Genomic DNA, 19,893 nt, shown 5'->3' on the forward strand with positions numbered 1-19,893 from the left:
ATGGAGACTTAATCCCCTGAAGATGGCGCCTAAATCCCCTTCTGCTGAGCCTAAATCCTCTGGGATTCAACCAAAGCGCCCAAATCCAGGCGCTTTTCATGGACAGGGACGGTACTGGAAAGGGCGACGGTGACGCCACATCGCCCGGCCCCTTTCCGGCCACTCCCTGGGCGGCTCCGCCTTTTCCCGTCGCCGATCCCGGGGCCTGTTCTGGGCCGGGACCGGAGCTGGTCCCGGGGCTCCTTCGCCAGCGGAGCGTCCCCAAGGTGTCCCCAGTGAGCATGGAGCTCCAAGAGGTGCGACGGGAAGGGGGGGGCAGTGGGGGGTCGGGGGCACACGGGGGCGAAAGTGCTGGGTGGCAGATGGGTTTGAGGGGGTGACAAAGGGACAGAGGGGACAGCAGAGCCCTCCAGGAAGGGGACAGAGGGGACCCCGGGAGAGCACAGGGGTCATCGCAGGAGGCCGTAAGAGCCACCAGGTCCCTGACACGTCCCCTGTCCCCTCTCCAGCTGTCCCCGGCCCTGCTGCAGCCACAGATCACCATGGTGGCCGTCCTAGGCGAGCTGCTGGACACCCTGCCCAGCCTGGACGAGATGACTCTGCTCGTGTCCCCATTGCACCTGTACTGGGACCTGATGGACTTCACCAATGAGCTCCGCGACAGCCTGTACTGCATTGATGACACCTGGAGGCACCGTAATTTCATCTCCGATGATGATGACCCCCCCGCCTCCCTGAGCCAGGCCCTGGCCACCCACAAGAGCAGCCGATGCACGCGCTGGATCTGTCTGCGAATGAAGGCCTGGAAGTGGCCGCGGTCAGTGGCTGCACTCGAGGACAGGTGGGCCGAGCTTGCCAGGAGGGCTACCAAGCTCTCCAATGCCTGCAGGGATTTGGCCACCAAGGCGGCCGACAGGGCGGCCACCGCCACCACCCGGGCCAGAGAGCTGCAGGATGAGGCTGCCCGTTATTGGACAGCTCAAGAAAACATGGTGAAGTTTTGTCAGGCCCTGGGCAGGGAGGAGGGGGCTGAGGTAGTGGTCAGGCATGAAGCCCAGGTGAGGAGAGAGGCCATGGTGGCTGCCAGTGAATCAAGAAGGGCCACCATGGTGAGACAGCGGCTGGAGGTGGCCCTGGGGCTGCTGGAGCGCTTGGTGGCCGCGTGTGACGAAGCCACCGCGTTCCCCCGGGAGCTGCAGCGCCTGCTGAGGGACATCGAGGCCGCCCTGAAGGGGACAAATGAGGCATCCCCCAAAGTCTCTGAGGACTTGGTGGCCAAGGTGGCCGTGGCCGAGCAGCTGTGGGAGGCCAACGCCCGCCTGGCCCAGGATCACCTGGTGGGGACACTTCAAGACATCATCAAGTTTTATTTCCATGATGGTTCCACCATCTGCAGTGCCCGTGAGGTGGCTGAGCAGTGCCAAAGAGCCATCGAGGACATCCCAAGGCTCCTTCGATCCCTGGAGTGTCTCCAGAGTGTCCCCAGGGTGTCCCCAGTGAGCATGGAGCCCCAAGAGGTGTGACAGGGGCGAGGGGCCAGGAGAAGAGACAGGGACAGAGGGGACACTGGAGGGGGCAGTTGGGGATGAAGGGGACACAGAGGGTGGTGAATGGGACAGGGGGTCGCAAAGGGCACAGGAGGCAGTGGCAGGATGGCAGGAAAGGGGAAGGTGACAGAGAGGGAAGAGGACACAAGGGGGAGGGGGCAGAGGGATATGGAGGGAACAGCGGGATGGGGCACGGAGTGTGGCAGAGGGAACAAGAGGCTGACAAAGGGACGGAGGCGACAAAGGGAACCCTCGATTGCAGGGGGCGACCCCAGGAGGCCGTAAGTGCCACCAGGTCCCTGACACCTCCTCTGTCCCCTCCCCAGCTGTCCCTGGCTCTGCTGCAGCCACAGGTCACTGTGGTGGCCATCCTGGGCGAGCTGCTGGCCACCCTGCTGAGGCGGGCTGAGATGACGCTGCTTGTGTCCACAGTGAGCCTGTACCGGGACCTGGAGGACTTCACTAGGGAGCTCCAGGCCACTCTGTATCCCATGGATGGCACCTGGTGGCGTCCAGATGTCCCTGTGGATGATGATGACCCTCCCGTCTCCCTCAGCCAGGCCCTGGCCGCCTACAAGAGCACCCCAGTTTCCACCTGGTTTGATGTGAAAATGGAGGCCAGCGAGTGGCAGCGGTCAGTGGATGTGGTTGTGGACAGGAGGGCCCAGCTGGCCAGGAAGGCCACCAAGCTCCACCACACTTGCAGGGTGATGGTCACTGAGGCAGGCTACAGAGCTGCCACTGCCACTGCCCGGGCCAGGGAGCTGCAGGACGAGGCTGCCCGTTATGGCACAGCTCAGGAAAACATGGTGGAGCTGGGTCAGGCCCTGGGCAGGGAGGAGGGGGCCGAGGTGGTGGCCATGCATGGAGCTCAGGTGAGGAGAGAGGCCATGGTGGCTGCCAGAGAGGCAACAAGGGCCACCATGGTGAGACAGCGGCTGGAGGTGTCCCTGGGTCTGCTGGAGCACTTGGTGACTGCATGTGACGAAGCCACCGTGTTCCCCCGGGAGCTGCAGCGCCTGCTCTGGGTCACCAGGGCCATCCTGAAGGGGACAAATGAGTTGTTCCCCAGTGTCCCCAATGCCTTGGTGGCCAAGGTGGCCGTGGCCGAGCAGCTGTGGAAGACCAACACCCGCCTGGCCAAGGATCACCTGGGGAAGACACTTCCAGACGTCATTGAATTCTTGTTCAATGGTGGTCTTGACAGCCCCAGTGCCTGTGGGGTGGCCGAGCGGTGCCAAAGAGCCACTGAGGATATCCCAAGGCTCCTTCGACCCCCGGAGTGTCCCCAGGGTGTCCCCAAGGTGTCCCCATTGAGCATGGAGCTCCAAGAGGTGCGATGAGGGGTGGGAGGCAAGGTGGGCAGATGGGACACTGGGGAGGGAGGGGGAAATGAGGGATGGAGGGGACACGGGGTGGTAGGAGGATACAGGGGGTCACAAAGGGGAACGGAAGGAATGGCAGGAAGGCAGGAGGTTACAGAGGGGTGGATGGGAAACGGGGGGATGGGGGCATGGGGGGACTTGAGGGAGAGGGGACACGAGGGCTAGTGGGGGGTGGCAGAGGGGACAGCAGTGGGGGTAGAGGGTGGCAGAACGGAGGGCAGAGGGACAGGGGGCGAGAGGGGCTACAAGGAGAGGAGCAGGAGTGTGGCAGAGGGAACAAGAGGCTGACAAAGGAATGGAGGTGACAGAGAGGACCCCTCGGGGGCAGGGGGACACCACAGAAGGCCGTAAGTGCCACCAGGTCCCTGACATCTTCCCTGTTCCCTCCCCAGCTGTCCCTGGCCCTGCTGCAGCCACAGGTCACCATAGTGGCCATCCTGGGTGAGCTGCTGGCCACCCTGCCCCGTCGGGACGAGGAGATGCTGCTGCTCATGTCCCCATTGCACCTGTACTGGGACCTGGAGGAATTCACCAATGAGCTCCGGACCACCCTGTACTGTATTGATGACACCTGGAGGCGCCACAATGTCACCATGGATGATGATGACCCTGTCACCTCCCTGAGCCAGGCCCTGGCTGCCTACAAGAGCATGCCATGGATCTCCCAGAACCATGTGACAATGGCAGTCAGGAAGTGGCAGGGGTTGGTGGCTGCACTTGTAGACAGATGGGCTGAGCTGGCCAGGAAAGCCTCTGAGCTCCGCAACACCTGGAGGGAGGCGGTCACTGAGGCGGCCACTGGCCGGGCCAGGGAGCTGCAGGCCATGGCTGCCCGTGATGGGACAGCTCAGGAAAACATGGTGGAGCTGGGTCAGGCCCTGGGCTGGGAGGAGGGGGCCGAGGTGGTGGCCGGGCATGAATCCTGGGTGAGGAGAGAGGCCATGGTGGCTGCCAGCGAGGCAACAAGGGCCACCATGGAGAGACAGTGGCTGGACGTGTCCCTGGGGCTGCTGGAGCACTTGGTGGCCGCGTGTGACGAAGCCACCGCGTTCCCCCGGGAGCTGCAGCGCAGGGTTGGGGATATCAAGGCCGCCCTGAAGGGGACAAATGAGGCATCCTCTGATGTCCCCAATGCCTTGATTGCCAAGGTGGCTGTGGCCAAGTGGCTGTGGGAGGCCAACGCCCGCCTGGTCAAAGATCACCTGGGAGGAACACTTCAAGACATCATCGACTTCTATTACGGTTGTGCTCCTGACAGCCCCCGTTGCCGTGGGGTGGCAGAGTGGTGCCAAAGAGCCATCGAGGACATCCCAAGGCTCCTTCGACCCCCAGAGCGTCCCCAAGGTGTCCCCAAGGTGTCCCGAGAGAGCATGGATCCCCAAGAGGTTGCGATGGTGGGGGAGAGAGGGACAGAGGGGACACATGGCAGGGAGAGGAGGCACGGGGGGACGGAGGGGGCCGTGGAGGATGGAGGCGACAGGGGTCACAAAGGGGACAGGAGGGAGTGGCAAGAAGTGGGGAGGTGACAGAGAAGGGGAGGGGACACGGGGAGGAATGGGATAGTAGAGGATGGGGAGGACACAGGAGGATGGGGACATGGGAGGTGGCATGGGCTATGGGTGTGGTGGTAGAGGGTGGCAGAGCGGCGACAGTGCGGTCAGGGGGGTGGCAGAGGGGCAGGGGCTAGGAGAGGCTAAGAGGGGAGGGGCAGGGGGTAGCAGAGGGAACAAGAGGTTGACGGACAGAAGGGAGAAAGGGGATCCCTTGGGGGCACAGGGCCGCCTCATGAGGCCTATGTGCCACCTGTCCCTGACACCTCTCCTGTCCCCTCCCCAGCTGTCCCCAGCCCTGCTGCAGCCACAGGTCACTGTGGTGGCCATCCTGGGTGAGTTGCTGGCCACCCTGCCCAGTCTGGACGCAATGATGATGCTGCTCCTGTCTCCAAGCTGCCTGTACTGGGACCTGATTGACTTCACCAGGGAGCTCCAGACCACCCTGTATCACTTTGATGCCGCCTGGTGGTGCCGCAGTGTCACGTTCAATGGCGATGACCCTCCCACCTCCCTGAGCCGGACCGTGGCTGCCTACAAGAGCACCAGATGGACCACCAGTTTCCATGTAAGACGGGCGACCAGCAAGTGGCAGCGGTCGGTGTCTGTGCTCGTGAACAGCTGGGCCCAGCTGGCCAGGGCAGCCACCGAGCTCCGCAACACCTGCAGGGATTTGGCCACCAAGGCGGCCGACAGGGCTGCCACTGCCACCACTCGGGCCAGGGCCCTGCAGGACGAGGCTGCCCATGATGGGACAGGTCAAGAAAACATGGTGGAGCTGGTTAAGGCCTTGGGTGGGGAGGAGGGGGCCGAGGTGGTGTCCGGGCATGAAGCCCAGGTGAGGAGAGAGGCCAGGGTGGCTGCCAGCGAGGCAACAAGGGCCACCATGGTGAGACAGCGGCTGGAGGCGTCCCTGGGGCTGCTGGAGCGCTTGGTGACTGCATGTGACGAAGCCTCTGCGTTCCCCCGGGAGCTGCAGCGCCTGCTCAGGGACACCAAGGCCACCCTGGAGGGAACAAAGACACAGTCCATCAATGTTGCTGAGAATTTGGTGGCCAAGGTGGCCGTGGCTGAGCGGCTGTGGGAGGCCAACGCCCACCTGGCCAAGGATCACCTGGTGGCGACACTTGATGATATCACCAAGTTCTTGTTCCCTGGACGTCTCGCCAGCCCCAGTGCCTGTGAAGTGGCCGAGTGGTGCCAAAGAGTCATCGAGGACATCCCAAGGCTCCTTGAACCCCTGGAGCATCCCCAGAGCATCTCCACGGTGTCCCCAGAGACCATGGAGATTGAAGAGGTGTGACCGGGGGAGAGAAGAAATGGAGAGAGAGGGAACACTGGAGTGGAAGGGGGAATGGGGAATGGAGGGGTCATGGGGGGTGGCAAGAGGGGATGGGGTAACAAAGGAGACAGGAGGGAGTGGCAGGAAGGGGGGAGGTGACAGAGAGGGGGAGGGGAAATGGGGGAGGAGGGGGCAGTGGGGGATGGGGGGGACACGGGGTGGTGGCAGAGGACGCAGGGGCTGCCGATGCGTGGCAGAAGGGACAGCCGTGGGGGCAGGGGGTGGCAGAGGGAACAAAATGCTGACAAAAGGAGGGGACAAAGGGGACCCTGGGAGGGCATTGGGGCCACCCCAGGAGGCTGTAAGTGCCACCAGGTCCCTGAAACCTCCCCTGTCCCCTCCCCAGCTCTCCCTTGCCTTGCTGCAGCCACAGGTCACCGTGGTGGCCACCCTGTGTGAGCTGCTGGCCACCCTGCCTAATCTGGATGAGGAGATGCTGCTGCCCATGTCCCCAGAGGGCCTGTACTCGGACCTACAAAATTTCACCAGTGAGCTCCAGGAGAGCTTGTACTATATTGATGACACCTGGTGGCGCCGCAATGTCACCTGGGATTATGATGACCCTCCCACTTCCGATAATGATGATGATGATGATGACTCTTCCACCTATGATGGTGATGACCCCCCTACCTCCCTGAGCCAGGCCCTGGCTGCCTATGAGAGCACCCCATGGACGCGCTGCAAACGTGTGGCAATGGAGGCCAGTAAATGGCAGTGGTCAGTGTCTGTGCTTGTGGACAGGTGGGCCGAGCTGGTTGGGAAGGCCTCCAAGCTCCGCAAAGCCTGCAGGAATTTGGCCACCAAGGCAGCCGACAGGGCAGCCACCGCCACCAGCCGGGCCAGGGAGCTGCAGGCCATGGCTGCCCATTATGGGACAGCTCAGGAAAACATGGTGGAGCTGGCTCAGGCCCTGGGCGGGGAGGAGGGGGCTGAGGTGGTGGCCGGGCATGAATCCTGGGTGAGGAGAGAGGCCAGGGTGGCTGCCAGCAAGGCAACAAGGGCCACCATGGTGAGACAGCGGCTGGAGGTGGCCCTGGGGCTGCTGGAGCGCTTGGTGGCCGCGTGTGACGAAGCCACCGCATTCCTCGAGGAGCTGCAGCACAGGGTTGGGGACATCAAGGCTGCCCTGAAGGGGATAAGTGAAGCATCCCCCAATGTCCCCAAAGACTTGGTGGCCAAGGTGGCTGTGGCCGAGCGGCTGTGCGAGGCCAACGCCCGCCTGGCCAAGGATCACCTGCTGGGGGCACTTGATGACATCATCGCCTTCGATTGCCGTTTTCTCAGCCGCTTTGCTGATGACGTGGCCGAGCAGGTGGCCGAGCGGTGCCAGAGAGCCATCAAGGACATCCCAAGGCTCCTTCGATACCTGGATCATCCCCAAGGTGTCCCCAAGGTGTCCCCAATGACCATGGAGCTCCAAGAGGTGCGATGGGGGAGGGAGAGGGGAACAGAGTGGACACTGGAGGGGTAGAGGCCAATGAGGGATGGGGGTCATGGGGGGGAGGTGACATGAGTGCTGGCAGGGGGTGGCAGAGTGGACAGTGGGGGGGTAGGAGGGGCTGTGACTGTGGTAGTAGGGCGTGGTAGAGGGGACAGCAGTAGGGGCAGGGGGCGGGAGGGACTATGAGGGGAGGGGCAGAGGGTGGCAGAGGGAACAGGAGGCTGACAAAGGGATGGAGGGGACAGAGGGGACCCTGGGAGGGCACTGGGGCCACTCCAGGAGGCTGTAAGTGCCACGAGGTTCCTGACACTTCCCCTGTCCCCTCCTCAGCTTTTCCCAGCCCTGCTGCAGCCACAGGTCATTGTCGTGGCCATCCTGGGTGAGCTGCTGGCCACCCTGCCCAGGCGGGACGGGGAGGCGACCATGTCCCTACAGTGTCTGCGCTGGGACCTGGAGGAATACTCCAGGGATCTCCGGGCTACCCTGCACTGCACTGATGACACCTGGTGGCGCAACATTGTAACCTCCGATGATGATGGCCCTGTCACCTCCCTTAGCCAGGCCCTGGCCGCCTTCAGGAGCACCCCATGGACCCCCCAGAACCGTGTGACAATGGCAGCCAGCAAGTGGCAGGAGGTGATTTCTGTGCTTGTGGACAGCTGGGCCAAACTATCCAGGAAGGCCACCCAGCTCCGCAACACCTGGAGGGAGGTGGCTGCCGAGGCGGCCGACATGGTGGCCACCGCCACTGCCCAGGCCAGGGAGCTGCAGGACGAGGCTGCCCGTGATGGGACAGCTCAGGAAAACATGGAGGAGCTGGGTCAGGCCCTGGGCAGGGAGGAGGGGGCCGAGGTGGTGGCCGGGCATGGAGCCCAGGTGAGGAGAGAGGCCAGGGTGGCTGCCAGCAAGGCAACAAGGGCCACCATAGTGAGACAGCGGCTGGAGGTGGCCCTGGGGCTGCTGGAGCGCTTGGTGGCCGCGTGTGACGCAGCCACCGCGTTCCCCCGGGAGCTGCAGTGCAGGGTTGGGGACATCGAGGCCACCCTGAAGGAGACAAATGTGGCATCCCCCGATGTCCCCGAGGACTTGGTGGTCAAGGTGGCCATGGCTGAGTGGCTGTGGGAGGCCAACGCCCGCCTGGTCAAAGATCACCTGGAGGGGACACTTAATGACATCAATGCGTTCTATTACGGTTATGGTCCCAACAGCCCCCATTGCCGCGGGGTGGCTGAGCGGTGCCAAAGAGTCATCAAGGACATCCCAAGGCTCCTTCGACCCCTGGAGTGTCCCCTGAGTGTCCCCAGGGTGTCCCCAATGGGCATGGAGCCCCAAGAGGTGCGAGGGGGGGGTGGGGGGGTTAGAGAGTGGACAGAGGGGACACTGGGGGGAGCAGAGGGGGCAATGGAGGATGGGGGGGGTCACGGGGGGTGTCAGGAGGGGACAGGGGGTCACAAAGGGGACAGGAGAGAGTGGCAGGAAGTGGGGAGGTGACAGGTGGAGGGAGCACGGGGGTGGAGGGGACAGTGGGGGATGGGTGGGATGCGGGGTGGTAGGGACAGCATAGGGGCAGGGGGTGACGGAGGGGACACTAGTGGGGGCAGGGTGGTGGCAGAGGGGACAGCAGTAGGGGCAGGGGGCGGGAGGGACTATGAGGGGAGGGGCAGAGGGTGGCAGAGGGAACAGGAGGCTGACAAAGGGATGGAGGGGACAGAGGGGACCCTGGGAGGGCACTGGGGCCACTCCAGGAGGCTGTAAGTGCCACGAGGTTCCTGACACCTCCCCTGTCCTCTCCCCAGCTGTCCCCGGCCCTGCTGCAGCCACAGGTCATTGTCGTGGCCATCGTGGGCGAGTTGCTGGCCACCCTGCCCAATCTGGATGGGGAGATGCTGCTGGTGTCCCCAGGGTGCCTGTACCAGGAACTGGAGGAATTCACCAGGGATCTCTGGGTCACCCTGTACCACACTGATGCCACCTGGTGTTGCCGCAATGTCACCTCCAATGATGATGACCGTCTCACCTCCCTGAGCCAGGCCCTGGCTGCCTACAAGAGCATCCCATGGACCACCTGGGATGATGTGATAATGGTGGCCAGCAAGTGGCAGCGATCGATGGATGAGCCAGTGAACAGCTGGGCCGAGCTGGCCAGGAAGGCCACCAAGCTCCGCAACACCTGGAAGGAGGTGGTCACTGATGCGGCTGACAGGGCGGCCTTCTACACCGCCCGGGCCAGGGCCCTACAGGACGAGGCTGCCCGTTATGGGACAGCTCAGGAAAATATTGTAGAGCTGGGTCAGGCCCTGGGCAGGGAGGAGGGGGCCAAGGTGGTGGCCGGGTATGAAGCTTGGGTGAGGAGGGAGATCAAGGTGTCTGCCAGCCAGGCAACAAGGGCCACCATGGAGAGACAGCAGGCAGGGGTGGCCCTGGGGCTGCTGGAGCGCTTGGTGGCCGCATGTGACGAAGCCACCGCGTTCCCCCGGGAGCTGCAGCGCCTGGTCAGGGACATCGAGGCCGCCCTGAAGGAGACAAATGAGGCGTCTCCTGATGTCCCCGAGGACATGGTGGCCAAGGTGGCCGACGCCGAGCGGCTGTGGGAGGCCAACGCCTGCCTGGCCAATGATCACCTGGCAGAGACAGTTCGAGACATCATCAAGTTCTTGTTCCCTGGTGGTCCTGCCAGCCTCAGTGCCCATGAGGTGGCTGAGCGGTGCCAAAGAGCCATCGAGGACATCCCGAGGCTCCTTCAACCCCTGGAGTGTCCCCAAGGTGTCCCCAAGGAGTCCCCAGTGACCATGGAGCTCCAAGAGGTGCAACAGGGGAGTGGGGGGGGGTGGAGAGGGGGGACAGAGGGGACACTGGGGGGGGGGGGGCAGTTGGGGAATGGGGGGTCACAGGGGGGGCGGGAGGGGACAGGGGATCCCAAAGGGTATAGGAGGGAGTGGCAGGAAGGTGGGTGGTGACAGGAGAGGGGACACTGGCAGAGAAGGGGCTGTGGGAAATGGGGGGGACATGGGGTAGTGGGGACACAGGGGCTGGTGGGCAGTGGCAGAGGGGACAGTGGGGGGTGGCAGGGGCTATGAGTGTGGTGGTAGCGGGTGGCAGAGGGGACAGCAGAGGGGCGGGGGGCAGGAGGGACTACAAGGGGAGGGGCAGGGGGTGGCAGAGGAAGCAAGAGGCTGACAAAGGGATGGAGGGAACAAAGGAGACTACTTGGCAGCATGGGGCCACCCCAGGAGGCTGCAAATTCCACGAGGTCCCTGACACCTCCCCTGTTCCCTGCCCAGGTGTCCCCTCCCCAGCTGTCCCCGGCCCTTCTGCAGCCACAGGTCACTGTCGTGGCCATCCTGGGTGAGCTGCTGGCCACCCTGCCCAGTGAGGACGAGATTAATCTGCTGTTCATGTGTCCAAGTGACTTTTACAGGGACCTGAAGGTCCTCACCTGGGAGCTCCAGGACACCCGGCACTGCATTGAAGACTGGAGGCACCGCACTGTCACCTGGGATGATGATGACCCTGTCACCTCCCTTAGCCAGGCCCTGGCTGCCTGGGAGAGCACCCCAGGGACGTCCCAGAAGCGTTTGACAGTGGCAGCCAGGAATTGGCAGGGGTTGGTAAATGCACTTGTGAACAGCTGGGCCAGGCTGGCCAGGGCAGCCACCAAACTCCCCAATGCCTGCAGGGATTTGGCCACCAAGGCGGCTGACAGGGCAGCCACTGCCACCGCCCGGGCCAGGGAGCTGCAGGACGCGGCTGCCCATTATGGGACAGCTCAGGAAAACATGGTGGAGCTGGTTAAGGCCTTGGGTGGGGAGGAGGGGGCCGAGGTGGTGGCCGGGCATGAAGCCCAGGTGTGGAGAGAGGCCAGGGTGGCTGCCAGCGAGGCGAGAAGGGCCATCATGGTGAGACAGCAGCTGGAGGCGTCCCTGGGGCTGCTGGAGAGCTTGGGGGCCGCGTGTGACGAAGCCTCTGCGTTCCCCCGGGAGCTGCAGCGCCTGCTGAAGGCCATCAAGGCTGCCCTGAAGGGGACAAATGAGGCGTCCCCCAAAGTCTCTGAGGACTTGGTGGCCAAGGTGGCCGTGGCTGAGCAGCTGTGGGAGGCCAACGCCCGCCTGGCCAAGGATCACCTGGAGGGGGCACTTCAAGGCAGCGTTGATTTCTATTTCAATGGTGATGGACCCACCAGCCCCAGTGCCTGTGGGGTGGCCGAGCAGTGCCAAAGAGCCATGGAATACATCGCAAGGCTCCTTCGACCCCCAGAGCATCCCCAGAGTGTCCCCAAGGTGTCCCCAGTGAGCATGGAGCTCCAAGAGGTGGGACAGGGGGACAGACAGTGTGGGGGGAGGGAACACAGAGCAGTGGGAGCAATGGGCAATGGAGGGGACATGGGGGTGGCAAGAGGGCACAGGGGGTTGCAAAGGGGGTGGGGGGAGTGGGAGGAAAGGGGGAGGGGACAGAGGGATGGAGGACAAAGCATGGGGAGGGGGCAGTTGTGGATGAGGGGGACATGGGGTGGGTGGACATGGGAGCTGGCAGGGGGTGGCAGAAGGAACCACAGAGGGAAGCAGGTGCTATGAGTGTGGTGATCGGGGGTGGCAGAGGGTACAAGGGGGTGACAAATAGACAGTGGGGACAGCAGAGCCCTTAAGGGAGCGGACAAGGGGGACCCCGGGAGAGAACTGAGGCCACCACAGGAGGCCATTAGTGCCACCAGGTCCCTGACACCTCCTTGTCCCCTCCCAAGCTGTCTCCGGCCCTGCTGCAGCCAGAGGTCACTGCCGTGGCCATCCTGGGTGAGCTGCTGGCCAGTCTGCCCAGGTGGGATGAGGAGATGAATCTGCACGTCCCAAAGTGCCTGTATTGGGACCTGAAGAATTTCACCAGCCACCTTTGCTTCACCCTGTACTGCACTGATAACACCTGGTGGCGCCACAGTGTCACCTCTGGTGATGATGACCCTGTCACCTCCCTCAGCCGGGCCCTGGCTGCCTGTGAGAGCACCCGAGGGACCACCTGGGACAATGTGATAAAGGCGGCCAGCAAGTGGCAGCGGTCAGTGTCTATGCATGTGAACAGATGGGCTGAGCTGGCCAGGACAGCCACCAAGCTTCGAAACGCCTGCAGGGAGGTGGTCACTGAGGCGGCCGATAGGGAGGCCTCAGCCAGGGCCTGGGCGAGGGACTTGCAGGCCTTGGCTGCCCGTGATGGGACAGTTCAGGAAAACATGGTGGAACTGGGTGAGGCCCTGGTCAGGGAGGAGGGGGCCAAGGTGGAGGACAGGTATGAAACCCAGGTGAGGAGAGAGGCCAGGGTGGCTGCCAGAGAGGCAACAAGGGCCACCATGGAGAGACAGCAGGCAGAGGCGGCCCTGGGGCTGCTGGAGCACTTGGTGGCTGCGTGTGACGAAGCCACCGCGTTCCCCCAGGAGCTGCAGCGCCTGCTCTGGGACACCAAGGCCGCCCTGAAGGGGAGAAGTGAAGCATCCCCCAATGTCCCCGACGACTTGGTGGCCAAGGTGGCCATGGCCGAGCAGGTGTGGGAGGCCAAGAGGCACCTGGCCAAGGATCACCTGCTGAGGGCAGTTCCAGGCACCAGCAAGTTCTATTTCACTGGTGGTCCTGCCAGCCCCAGTGCCTGTGAGGTGGCTGAGCGGTGCCAAAGAGCCATCGAGGACATCCCAAGGCTCCTTCGCCCCCCAGAGCATCCCCAGAGCGTCCCCAATGTATCCCCAGTGAGCATGGAGCTCCAAGAGGTGCGGTGAGGGGGAGGGGGTGGAGAGGGGGACAGAGGGGACACTGGGGAGGAGGTGACAGAGAGGGGGAGGGGTAATGGGGCGTGGAGGATGGGGGGGACACAGGGGGATGAGGACAGGAGGGATGGCAGAAGGAACAGCAGGGGGTGGCATAGGGGACAGCAGGGGGTGGCAGAGGGGACAGCAGTTGGGGCTGGGGGTGGCAGAGGAGACGGGATGACAGGGGACTGCAGAACTCTCCAGGGGCGGGACAAAGGGGACCCCAGGAGGGCACAGCGGCCACTGCAGGAGGCCACAAATGCCACCAGCTCCCTGACATTTCCCCTATCCCCTCCTTAGACATCCCTTTCCCAGCTGCTGGAGGCTCTGGTATCCGTGGTGGCCACCCTGGGCAAGGTGACAGCCACCGTGACCGGGCCACACCGGGGCGTGCGGCGCTGTGTGCCCCCAAAGTTGCTGCACGCAGCCCTGAGGATCTTCACCTGGAGCCTCCGTAAGGCCCTGGAACACCCCAGTGTCACCTCCCTGGGCCAGGCCCTGGCCACCCTTGGGGCCACCCCAGGGGCCACCTGGGCCGATGTGAGAGCTGCGGGCAGCGCCTGGCGGGAGTTGGTGTCTGCGTGTGAGGAGAGATGGAAACAGCTGGTCGAGGAGATCACCAAGCTCCGTGATGCCTGCGAGGACGCGGCCCTCGCCTGGGCCAGGGACCAGCAGGACAAGGCCACCCGCAGGGGGACAGCTGGGGACAACCTGGCAGCCACAGCCCAGCAGCTCATGGTGGCCCTGGACAGGGATGAGGAGGCCTCAGTGGGGGCCACACGTGATGCCCAGGTGGCAATGGCCACCAATGAGGCCATGGGAGAGGCTGTGGTGGCCTCCAGGCGGGCGAGGGCAGCCATCAGGAGGAGACATTGGGCAGAGGTGGCCCTGGAGCCGCTGCAGCGCTTGGTGGATGCGTGTGACAAAGGCACTGAGTTTATCAGTTACATGCAGTGCCAGCTCAGGGATATTGAGGCTGCCCTGGAGGGGACAAAGGAGGCGTCCCCCAATGTCCCTGAGGACTTGGTGGCCAAAGTGGCCAAGGCTGAGCAGCTGTGGGAGGCCAGTGCCTGCCTGTTCAAGCATCACCTGCTGGGGACACTTGGGGACATCCATGACCTCCTCTTGAGTCCCTATGGTGGCCGTGGTGGCCCTGATGGCCCCGGCAGCCACGCGGTGACCAAGCAGTGCCAAAAAGCTATCGAGGACATCCCAAAGCTGCTTCAGGACAGTGACATCACCACTGCAATGTCATCGTCACAGTGACATCACTGGGGACATCCCTACTGTCACCTGGGCCCTCCTCATGCAGTATTTGAGGCAAGTCTGGGCAATTTTTTTTGAATTTTCATTGAAATTGCCCCAAATCCTGATGGGAATTCCTGGGGTGACATCACTGGGGACACTCAGGGACACTCTGGGGACACTCAGGGGCAGGGGACAGAGGTGACTGTGTCCTCTCAAGAGCCTCCAGCTTTCCACTGTGCCTGCAGCAGAGCTGGGTCATAAATGACAATTTAATAATTGGCTTCTGCAATTCTGCATTGGCTTCTGCCCTTTTGTAGTGCCTTTTGCACTTTTTTTTTTGCCTTTTGCACTTTTGTATTGACTTTTACACATTGTTACTGATCACCAGCAATTTGATATGGTATTTGATACTGATATTGATTATCCATGATTCCTTGTAGCTGCTGGTTGTGCAATATAATTTATCGGTTCATGTGTGCACTGTACAGCCTATGAATAAATAAATAAATAAATAAATAAATAAAATCCTCTGTATAAATCAGCCTGGGCTGATCTGAACTCTGTGTCAAACATGTTACTTGAACCCATTAAGAGATGAGTGGTAAATAAATCCATCCCAACGTTCCTTGAGGGGAGCACAGCCAGGGAGCTGCTTCAAGGTGCTGTCACTGAGATATTTCCCCTTGAAAACCCTGGGTGGGATAAAAATACACCAGAGGAGATGGCAAAATTAAAATTATTCAAACCCTTGAGGAAGAGATCCAACAGCTGAGAGAAGTGGCAGTATTGGAGGTACTCTTTGGGAGGGATGGACAGCATGATAATCACCCCGACAAGGTCAGGTGCACAGCGCAAATGTTGTGGAGTCTGGCAGATCTGGGGCCATCTCAGTACACCACCTTCATTGCAACGACTGATGCTGATACCAACTGAGAGACAGTGGGCTCTGTCACCAACAAGCTTAGAAATTGTGAAAAATGCATATTTTATGATTGGCTTTTCGCAAATATTGAAATGAATATTATTTGTATTATGTTAGAAAGTGATGCTGTATTAATTTTCTTAAGTAGTGCTGTGTTAACATTTTAATAGTATGGTAAATATAGTTTTGTAGTTAAAATGTCATTTTTGTAGTTAAAATAGAAACTATCTATGTAGGATTTTTTCTTTAAAGAGAGGAATGAGGTACCCCCACTGAGATAGCAGCCACAGGACTTCTAAATCTTTCAGAGAAAGAGAATTTATTGCTCCATTAGCAGAAGAAACCAACTTCTTCCTGCCTCACTCAGCCCTGAAGAGGCCATCAGGATTCAGAGGAAGAAGTTGACACTGCCAGACAAAATCCTTTATTTGAATGGAATTCATGCATCATGTACGAGGTGAATGAATATGCAACAGGCTATTGCTTTTAAGGGTTAATCCTCTATTAATGTGTGTCCTTTTTTCGGGCTCATTTTGCCCAGAAAGAGGTACCTGGACTGCCCATAATTCTTTATTTTTATTGTCTCATATTGTCCTAATCCCAATTGTTCAATTATTTTTTTTAATTTGAATTATATTACTGTTTTTATAACCATTTTATTACTATTAAACTTTCAAAATTCTACAAACAAGTGATTGGCATTTTTCACACTAGCCAATATATTTTATTATGCTCTCTTCAGGTTGTTAACTGGGAGTGATCAATACATTTGGGGTTCATGTTTGTGCGTACTCTGATTAATACACTTACTGTTTCTCCTCTATACAAGGGACAGTAACACTTCTCACGAGTGTTTCCTCCGCTTCCTTTGCAGTGAGTGAGTAGCAGCACTGCTACCAGTGGGAGTCTGGTTCGGGCTGCCCTCCTCACCTCTGGATCCACAGGAGTTTTTTGTGCTAAGAGAATGCAAAGAGTTTTTCCCGGAGGGAGTTTCTAATCGAGTCTTGCCTCCCACCTCTGGTTCTCCCTTCTTCTGGAGACATTCTGCCATGACCCTCATCGTAGCAACTGCCTTCCCTCAGTTTGGTCCCAGTTAGGGTTGCAAGGAGAGAGCCCTATGGAACAGTACTAGAAACTGAGAAGTTATTTTGACTGTCAATTCTTAGATATACAAAACCTTAACTTACACTATAACTATAATTATAACAAACATTAACAAACTTCAAGGATACACGGATAACAATGTAGATGTTCCCCATGGGGGGTTGTGTTCAGGGTTGCGCTTCTTTCGGTGCTTTCCTCAGGACCAATTTCAAGTCTTTGTTGTTTCTGTTGGCTGTAGGCCATTCACTGGCCTCAGGTGGAGGTTGTACTTGTGAAAAATGCCAATCACTTGTTTTTAAAATTTTAAAAGTTTAATAGTAATTAAATGGTTATGAAGATAGTAATATAATGAGAGTAATAAAAATTTGGGCAATTATGATTAGAACAATACGAGGCAATAAGAACAAAGAGTTACAGATGGTCCAGGTACCTGTTTCTGGGCAAAATGAACCTGAAAAAAGGACACAAGTTAAGAGAGGACTAACCTTTAAAAGCAATAGCCTGTTGCATATTCATACATTTCATACATAATGCATAAATTCCATTCAAACAAAGGATTCTGTCTGATCAGTGTCAACTTCTTCCTCTGAATCCTGATGGCGTCTTCAGGGCTGAGCAAGCCAGGAAGAAGTTAGTTAAGGGAGCAATAAATTCTCTTTCTCTGAAAGATTTAGGTGTCCTGTGGCTGCTATCTCAGTGCAAGTACCTCATTCCTCTCTTTAAAAAATATCCCACATACATAGTTTCTATTTTAGCCTTATGTTATACCCTAGAACTATATTTAACAGATTACTTAAAAAATTAATACAGCATCACTTCCTAACATAACACATAATATCATTTTAATATTTGCGAAAAGCCAATCATAAAATACACATTTTTCACATTATACATAAGCATTTAGTTGCTTTGTTACAATATGTCTTAGCTTTACCACAACTTCCTCTATTTTATTCTAAGCCCCAGTCATCTTGCTACCTCATCTCTTTTACTGTATTATACTGCTTTTATTTTGATGCTTTATTTGGTTATTTGGTCAGAAAGTTTCAGAAGCTTTCTTTGTGTCTATTTTCGACACAGCAGATAGAAGCACTTGCTGATTCCATTGCCAATTGACACAAATCACAAAAACATTTGTCACGTGGGGGTGAGGGGTAGGGGGGTGTCCCCTGGCTGGGGGAGGGGCGGTGAGTGAGGGGTTTTGGTGCACTGGGGGGGGCTCATGGATTGGGGGGGTCCCAGTGCATTATGGGGTTGGTGAATGGGGGGGTCCCAGTCCATGGGAGGGGGATTGGGAGAGGGGGGTCCCTGGTGATAATGGGGATCCCTGCTGATAACTGGGGGGAACAGGACCAAGCCCCAAGGGATCCTCCCCAGTGCTGGGGACCCCCTTTGTGCCCCCCCAGTGCTTGGAGTCCCCCTGGTCCCACTCCTGCCCCCCCCCAGTCCCTGCACTCTTCTCAGGGGGTCCTGTGGCTCTGAGGGGGCAAAGGGGAAGGGGCAGAACCCCTGTGATGGGTGGGAGGGGCACAGAAGGGGGCCCAGGCCCGGTGCTTGGGGGGGTCGGTACATGAGGGGGGCTCAGCCCCAGTCCTGGAGCTCGATGATGGGGAGAGTGCTGTCAATGCACGGGGGTGTCCCAGTGCCTGGTGGCACCTGAGTGTCCACAAGGCTTCCCAGCGACATCACTACCCCAATGACATCACACTGGTGACATCACTGTCCCTGCAGCACCGTCAGGATGTCCTCGATGGCATTTTTGGCAGTGCTTAGCCACATGGGCTACCGGGGCCACCGTGGCAACCATAGCAACTGAAGAGGAGTTTGTGGATGTCCCCAAGTGTCCTCAGCAGGTGATGCGTGGCCAGGCGGGCGCTGGCCTCCCACAGCCACTCGGCTTCTGCCACTTTGGCCATCAAGGCCTCAGGGACATCAGACGATGCCTCATTTGTCCCCTCCAGGGTGGCCTCAATGTCCCTGAGCTGGCACTGCAGCTCCTGGGAAAACGTGGTGGCTTCGTCACACGCGGCCACCAAGCACTCCAGTGGCCCCAGGGCCACCTGTGCCTGCTGTCCCCTCCTGGTGGCCACTCTCAACCAGCTGGTGGCCACCATGGCCTCTCTCATGGCCTTGGTGGTTGCCTCCTCCTCACTGGTGACCGCCGCCAACCAGACCTCAAGCGCGGCCAGTGCCGAGGCCACCTCCTCCTTGGCCAGGGCCACCATTGGCCGCTGGGCCGTGGCCACCCGGTTGTGCAGAGACGTCCCCCACCGGGGGGCCTTGTCCTGCAGGTTCCAGGCACGGTAGTGACGGTGGCTGCAGTGATGGCAGCAGTGGTGGCTGTGTCCCTGCAGGTGTCACAGAGCTCGGTGGCCTCCCTGGCCAGCCAGTCCCAGCTGTTCTCGAGACCTCCGACGACTCCCACCAGGCCACCAGGCGCTGCCCGCGGCTCTCACATCGGCCCAGGTGGTCCCAGGGTGGTGCCAGGGCCTGACCGAGGGAGGGGACACTGGAGTGGCCCAGGAAGGTGACAGCGTGATAGTTGAGGGTCTTATGGAGGTACCAGGTGAATCTCCTCAGGTTTGCATTCAGGGACTTTGGGGACACGCGCTGCCACATGCCCCTCTGAGGCCTGGTCACAGTGGCTGCCACCTTGCCCACGGCCACCACAGCCTCCAGCCACTGGGAAGGGAACAGGAGAGGTGTCAGGGACCTGGTGGCACTTGTGGCCTCCTGGGGTGGCCCCTTTGTCCCCTCCCTGGAGGCGTCTGCTGTCCCCTCTGTCTCTTCATCAGCCCCTAATGCCATCTGCCACCGCCCTGCCACCCCCCGCTTTCTGCCCAGCTGCTGCCCTTGGTCCCCTCCACCCCTCTTTCCCCCTGTCCCCTCCCTGTCACTTTCCCCCTTCCTGCCACACCCTCCTGTCCCCTTTTGAGACCCCCTGTCCCCTCCCACCACCCTCTGTGTCGCCTCCATTCCCCCCTGTCCCCTCTGTCCCCTGTGTCACCAGTTGCGTCCTGGTGTCACCAGTTGCACTCCAGTGCAACCAGCCAAGTGTCCCCAGTCTCTTCCTAATGTCCCCATCCCAGTGTCCCCTCCCAGTGTCCCCAGTCCTGTCCCAGTATCCCTGTCCCTGTGCCACCAGTTCCTTCCCACTGTCCCCAGTTCCAGCCCAGTGCTCCTGTCTCAGTCCCATCAGCCCAGTGCCACCAGGGATGCCCCAGTGTCACCAGCCCAGTGTCACCGATTCCACCCCAGTGCCACCAGTTCTATCCCACTGTCACCACCCCAGTGTCCCTAAGGCTGTCCCAGTGCCACCACCCCTGTGTCATCATTCCAGTGCCACCAACCCAGTGTCCCCAGTTTCATTTCAGTGCCACCAATCTTCTGTCCCCAGTTTCATTCCAGTGTCACCAAGCCAGTGCCACCAGTTCTGTCCCACTGTCACCAGTGTTTTGGGGGGTTTGGGTGATCCCAGGTGGAGTTTGGGGGCTCCTGGGGGAGTTTGGGGGAATCCCAGATAAAGTTTGGAGGGTCCTGGGGGGATTGGGGGGATCCTGGAAGGTTTG

General features: G+C 59.7%; 1 protein-coding gene across 7 annotated transcripts; it reads left to right on the top strand.

Moving 5' to 3' along the window:
- The first annotated feature begins 64 nt into the window (after nt 1–64).
- Nucleotides 65–15,371, top strand: LOC102060904 (uncharacterized). 7 transcript variants are annotated; one of them, XM_074529843.1, is made up of 11 exons: nt 65–296; nt 510–1,517; nt 1,874–2,881; nt 3,325–4,287; nt 4,769–5,779; nt 6,171–7,247; nt 7,596–8,600; nt 9,062–10,069; nt 10,547–11,572; nt 12,004–13,011; nt 13,351–14,768. In XM_074529843.1, exons 1-11 carry the CDS (start codon nt 99–101, stop codon nt 14,314–14,316), a joined length of 10,278 nt encoding a protein of 3,425 aa, XP_074385944.1. In that variant the 5' UTR covers nt 65–98; the 3' UTR covers nt 14,317–14,768. The 7 variants fall into 7 exon arrangements, with proteins under 7 accessions (XP_074385944.1, XP_074385943.1, XP_074385945.1 ...); XM_074529842.1 differs by having other exon boundaries at nt 3,325–4,317; nt 13,351–14,767; XM_074529844.1 differs by lacking the exon at nt 7,596–8,600 and having other exon boundaries at nt 3,325–4,317; nt 13,351–14,766.
- Nucleotides 15,372–19,893: the final 4,522 nt, after the last annotated feature.

The sequence above is a fragment of the Zonotrichia albicollis genome, chromosome 31 (assembly GCF_047830755.1).
Source record: "Zonotrichia albicollis isolate bZonAlb1 chromosome 31, bZonAlb1.hap1, whole genome shotgun sequence".
Classification (NCBI taxonomy): Eukaryota; Metazoa; Chordata; class Aves; order Passeriformes; family Passerellidae; genus Zonotrichia; species Zonotrichia albicollis.

What these genes read in the sequence shown, in the direction of transcription:
- LOC102060904 (XM_074529842.1), top strand. Translation starts at nt 99, where the DNA reads ATGGACAGGGACGGTACTGGAAAGGGCGACGGTGACGCCACATCGCCC. An exon ending in TGAGCATGGAGCCCCAAGAG is followed by an intron (nt 1,518 to 1,873) that starts GTGTGACAGGGG and finishes TCCCCTCCCCAG; the next exon opens with CTGTCCCTGGCTCTGCTGCA. An exon ending in TGAGCATGGAGCTCCAAGAG is followed by an intron (nt 13,012 to 13,350) that starts GTGCGGTGAGGG and finishes TCCCCTCCTTAG; the next exon opens with ACATCCCTTTCCCAGCTGCT.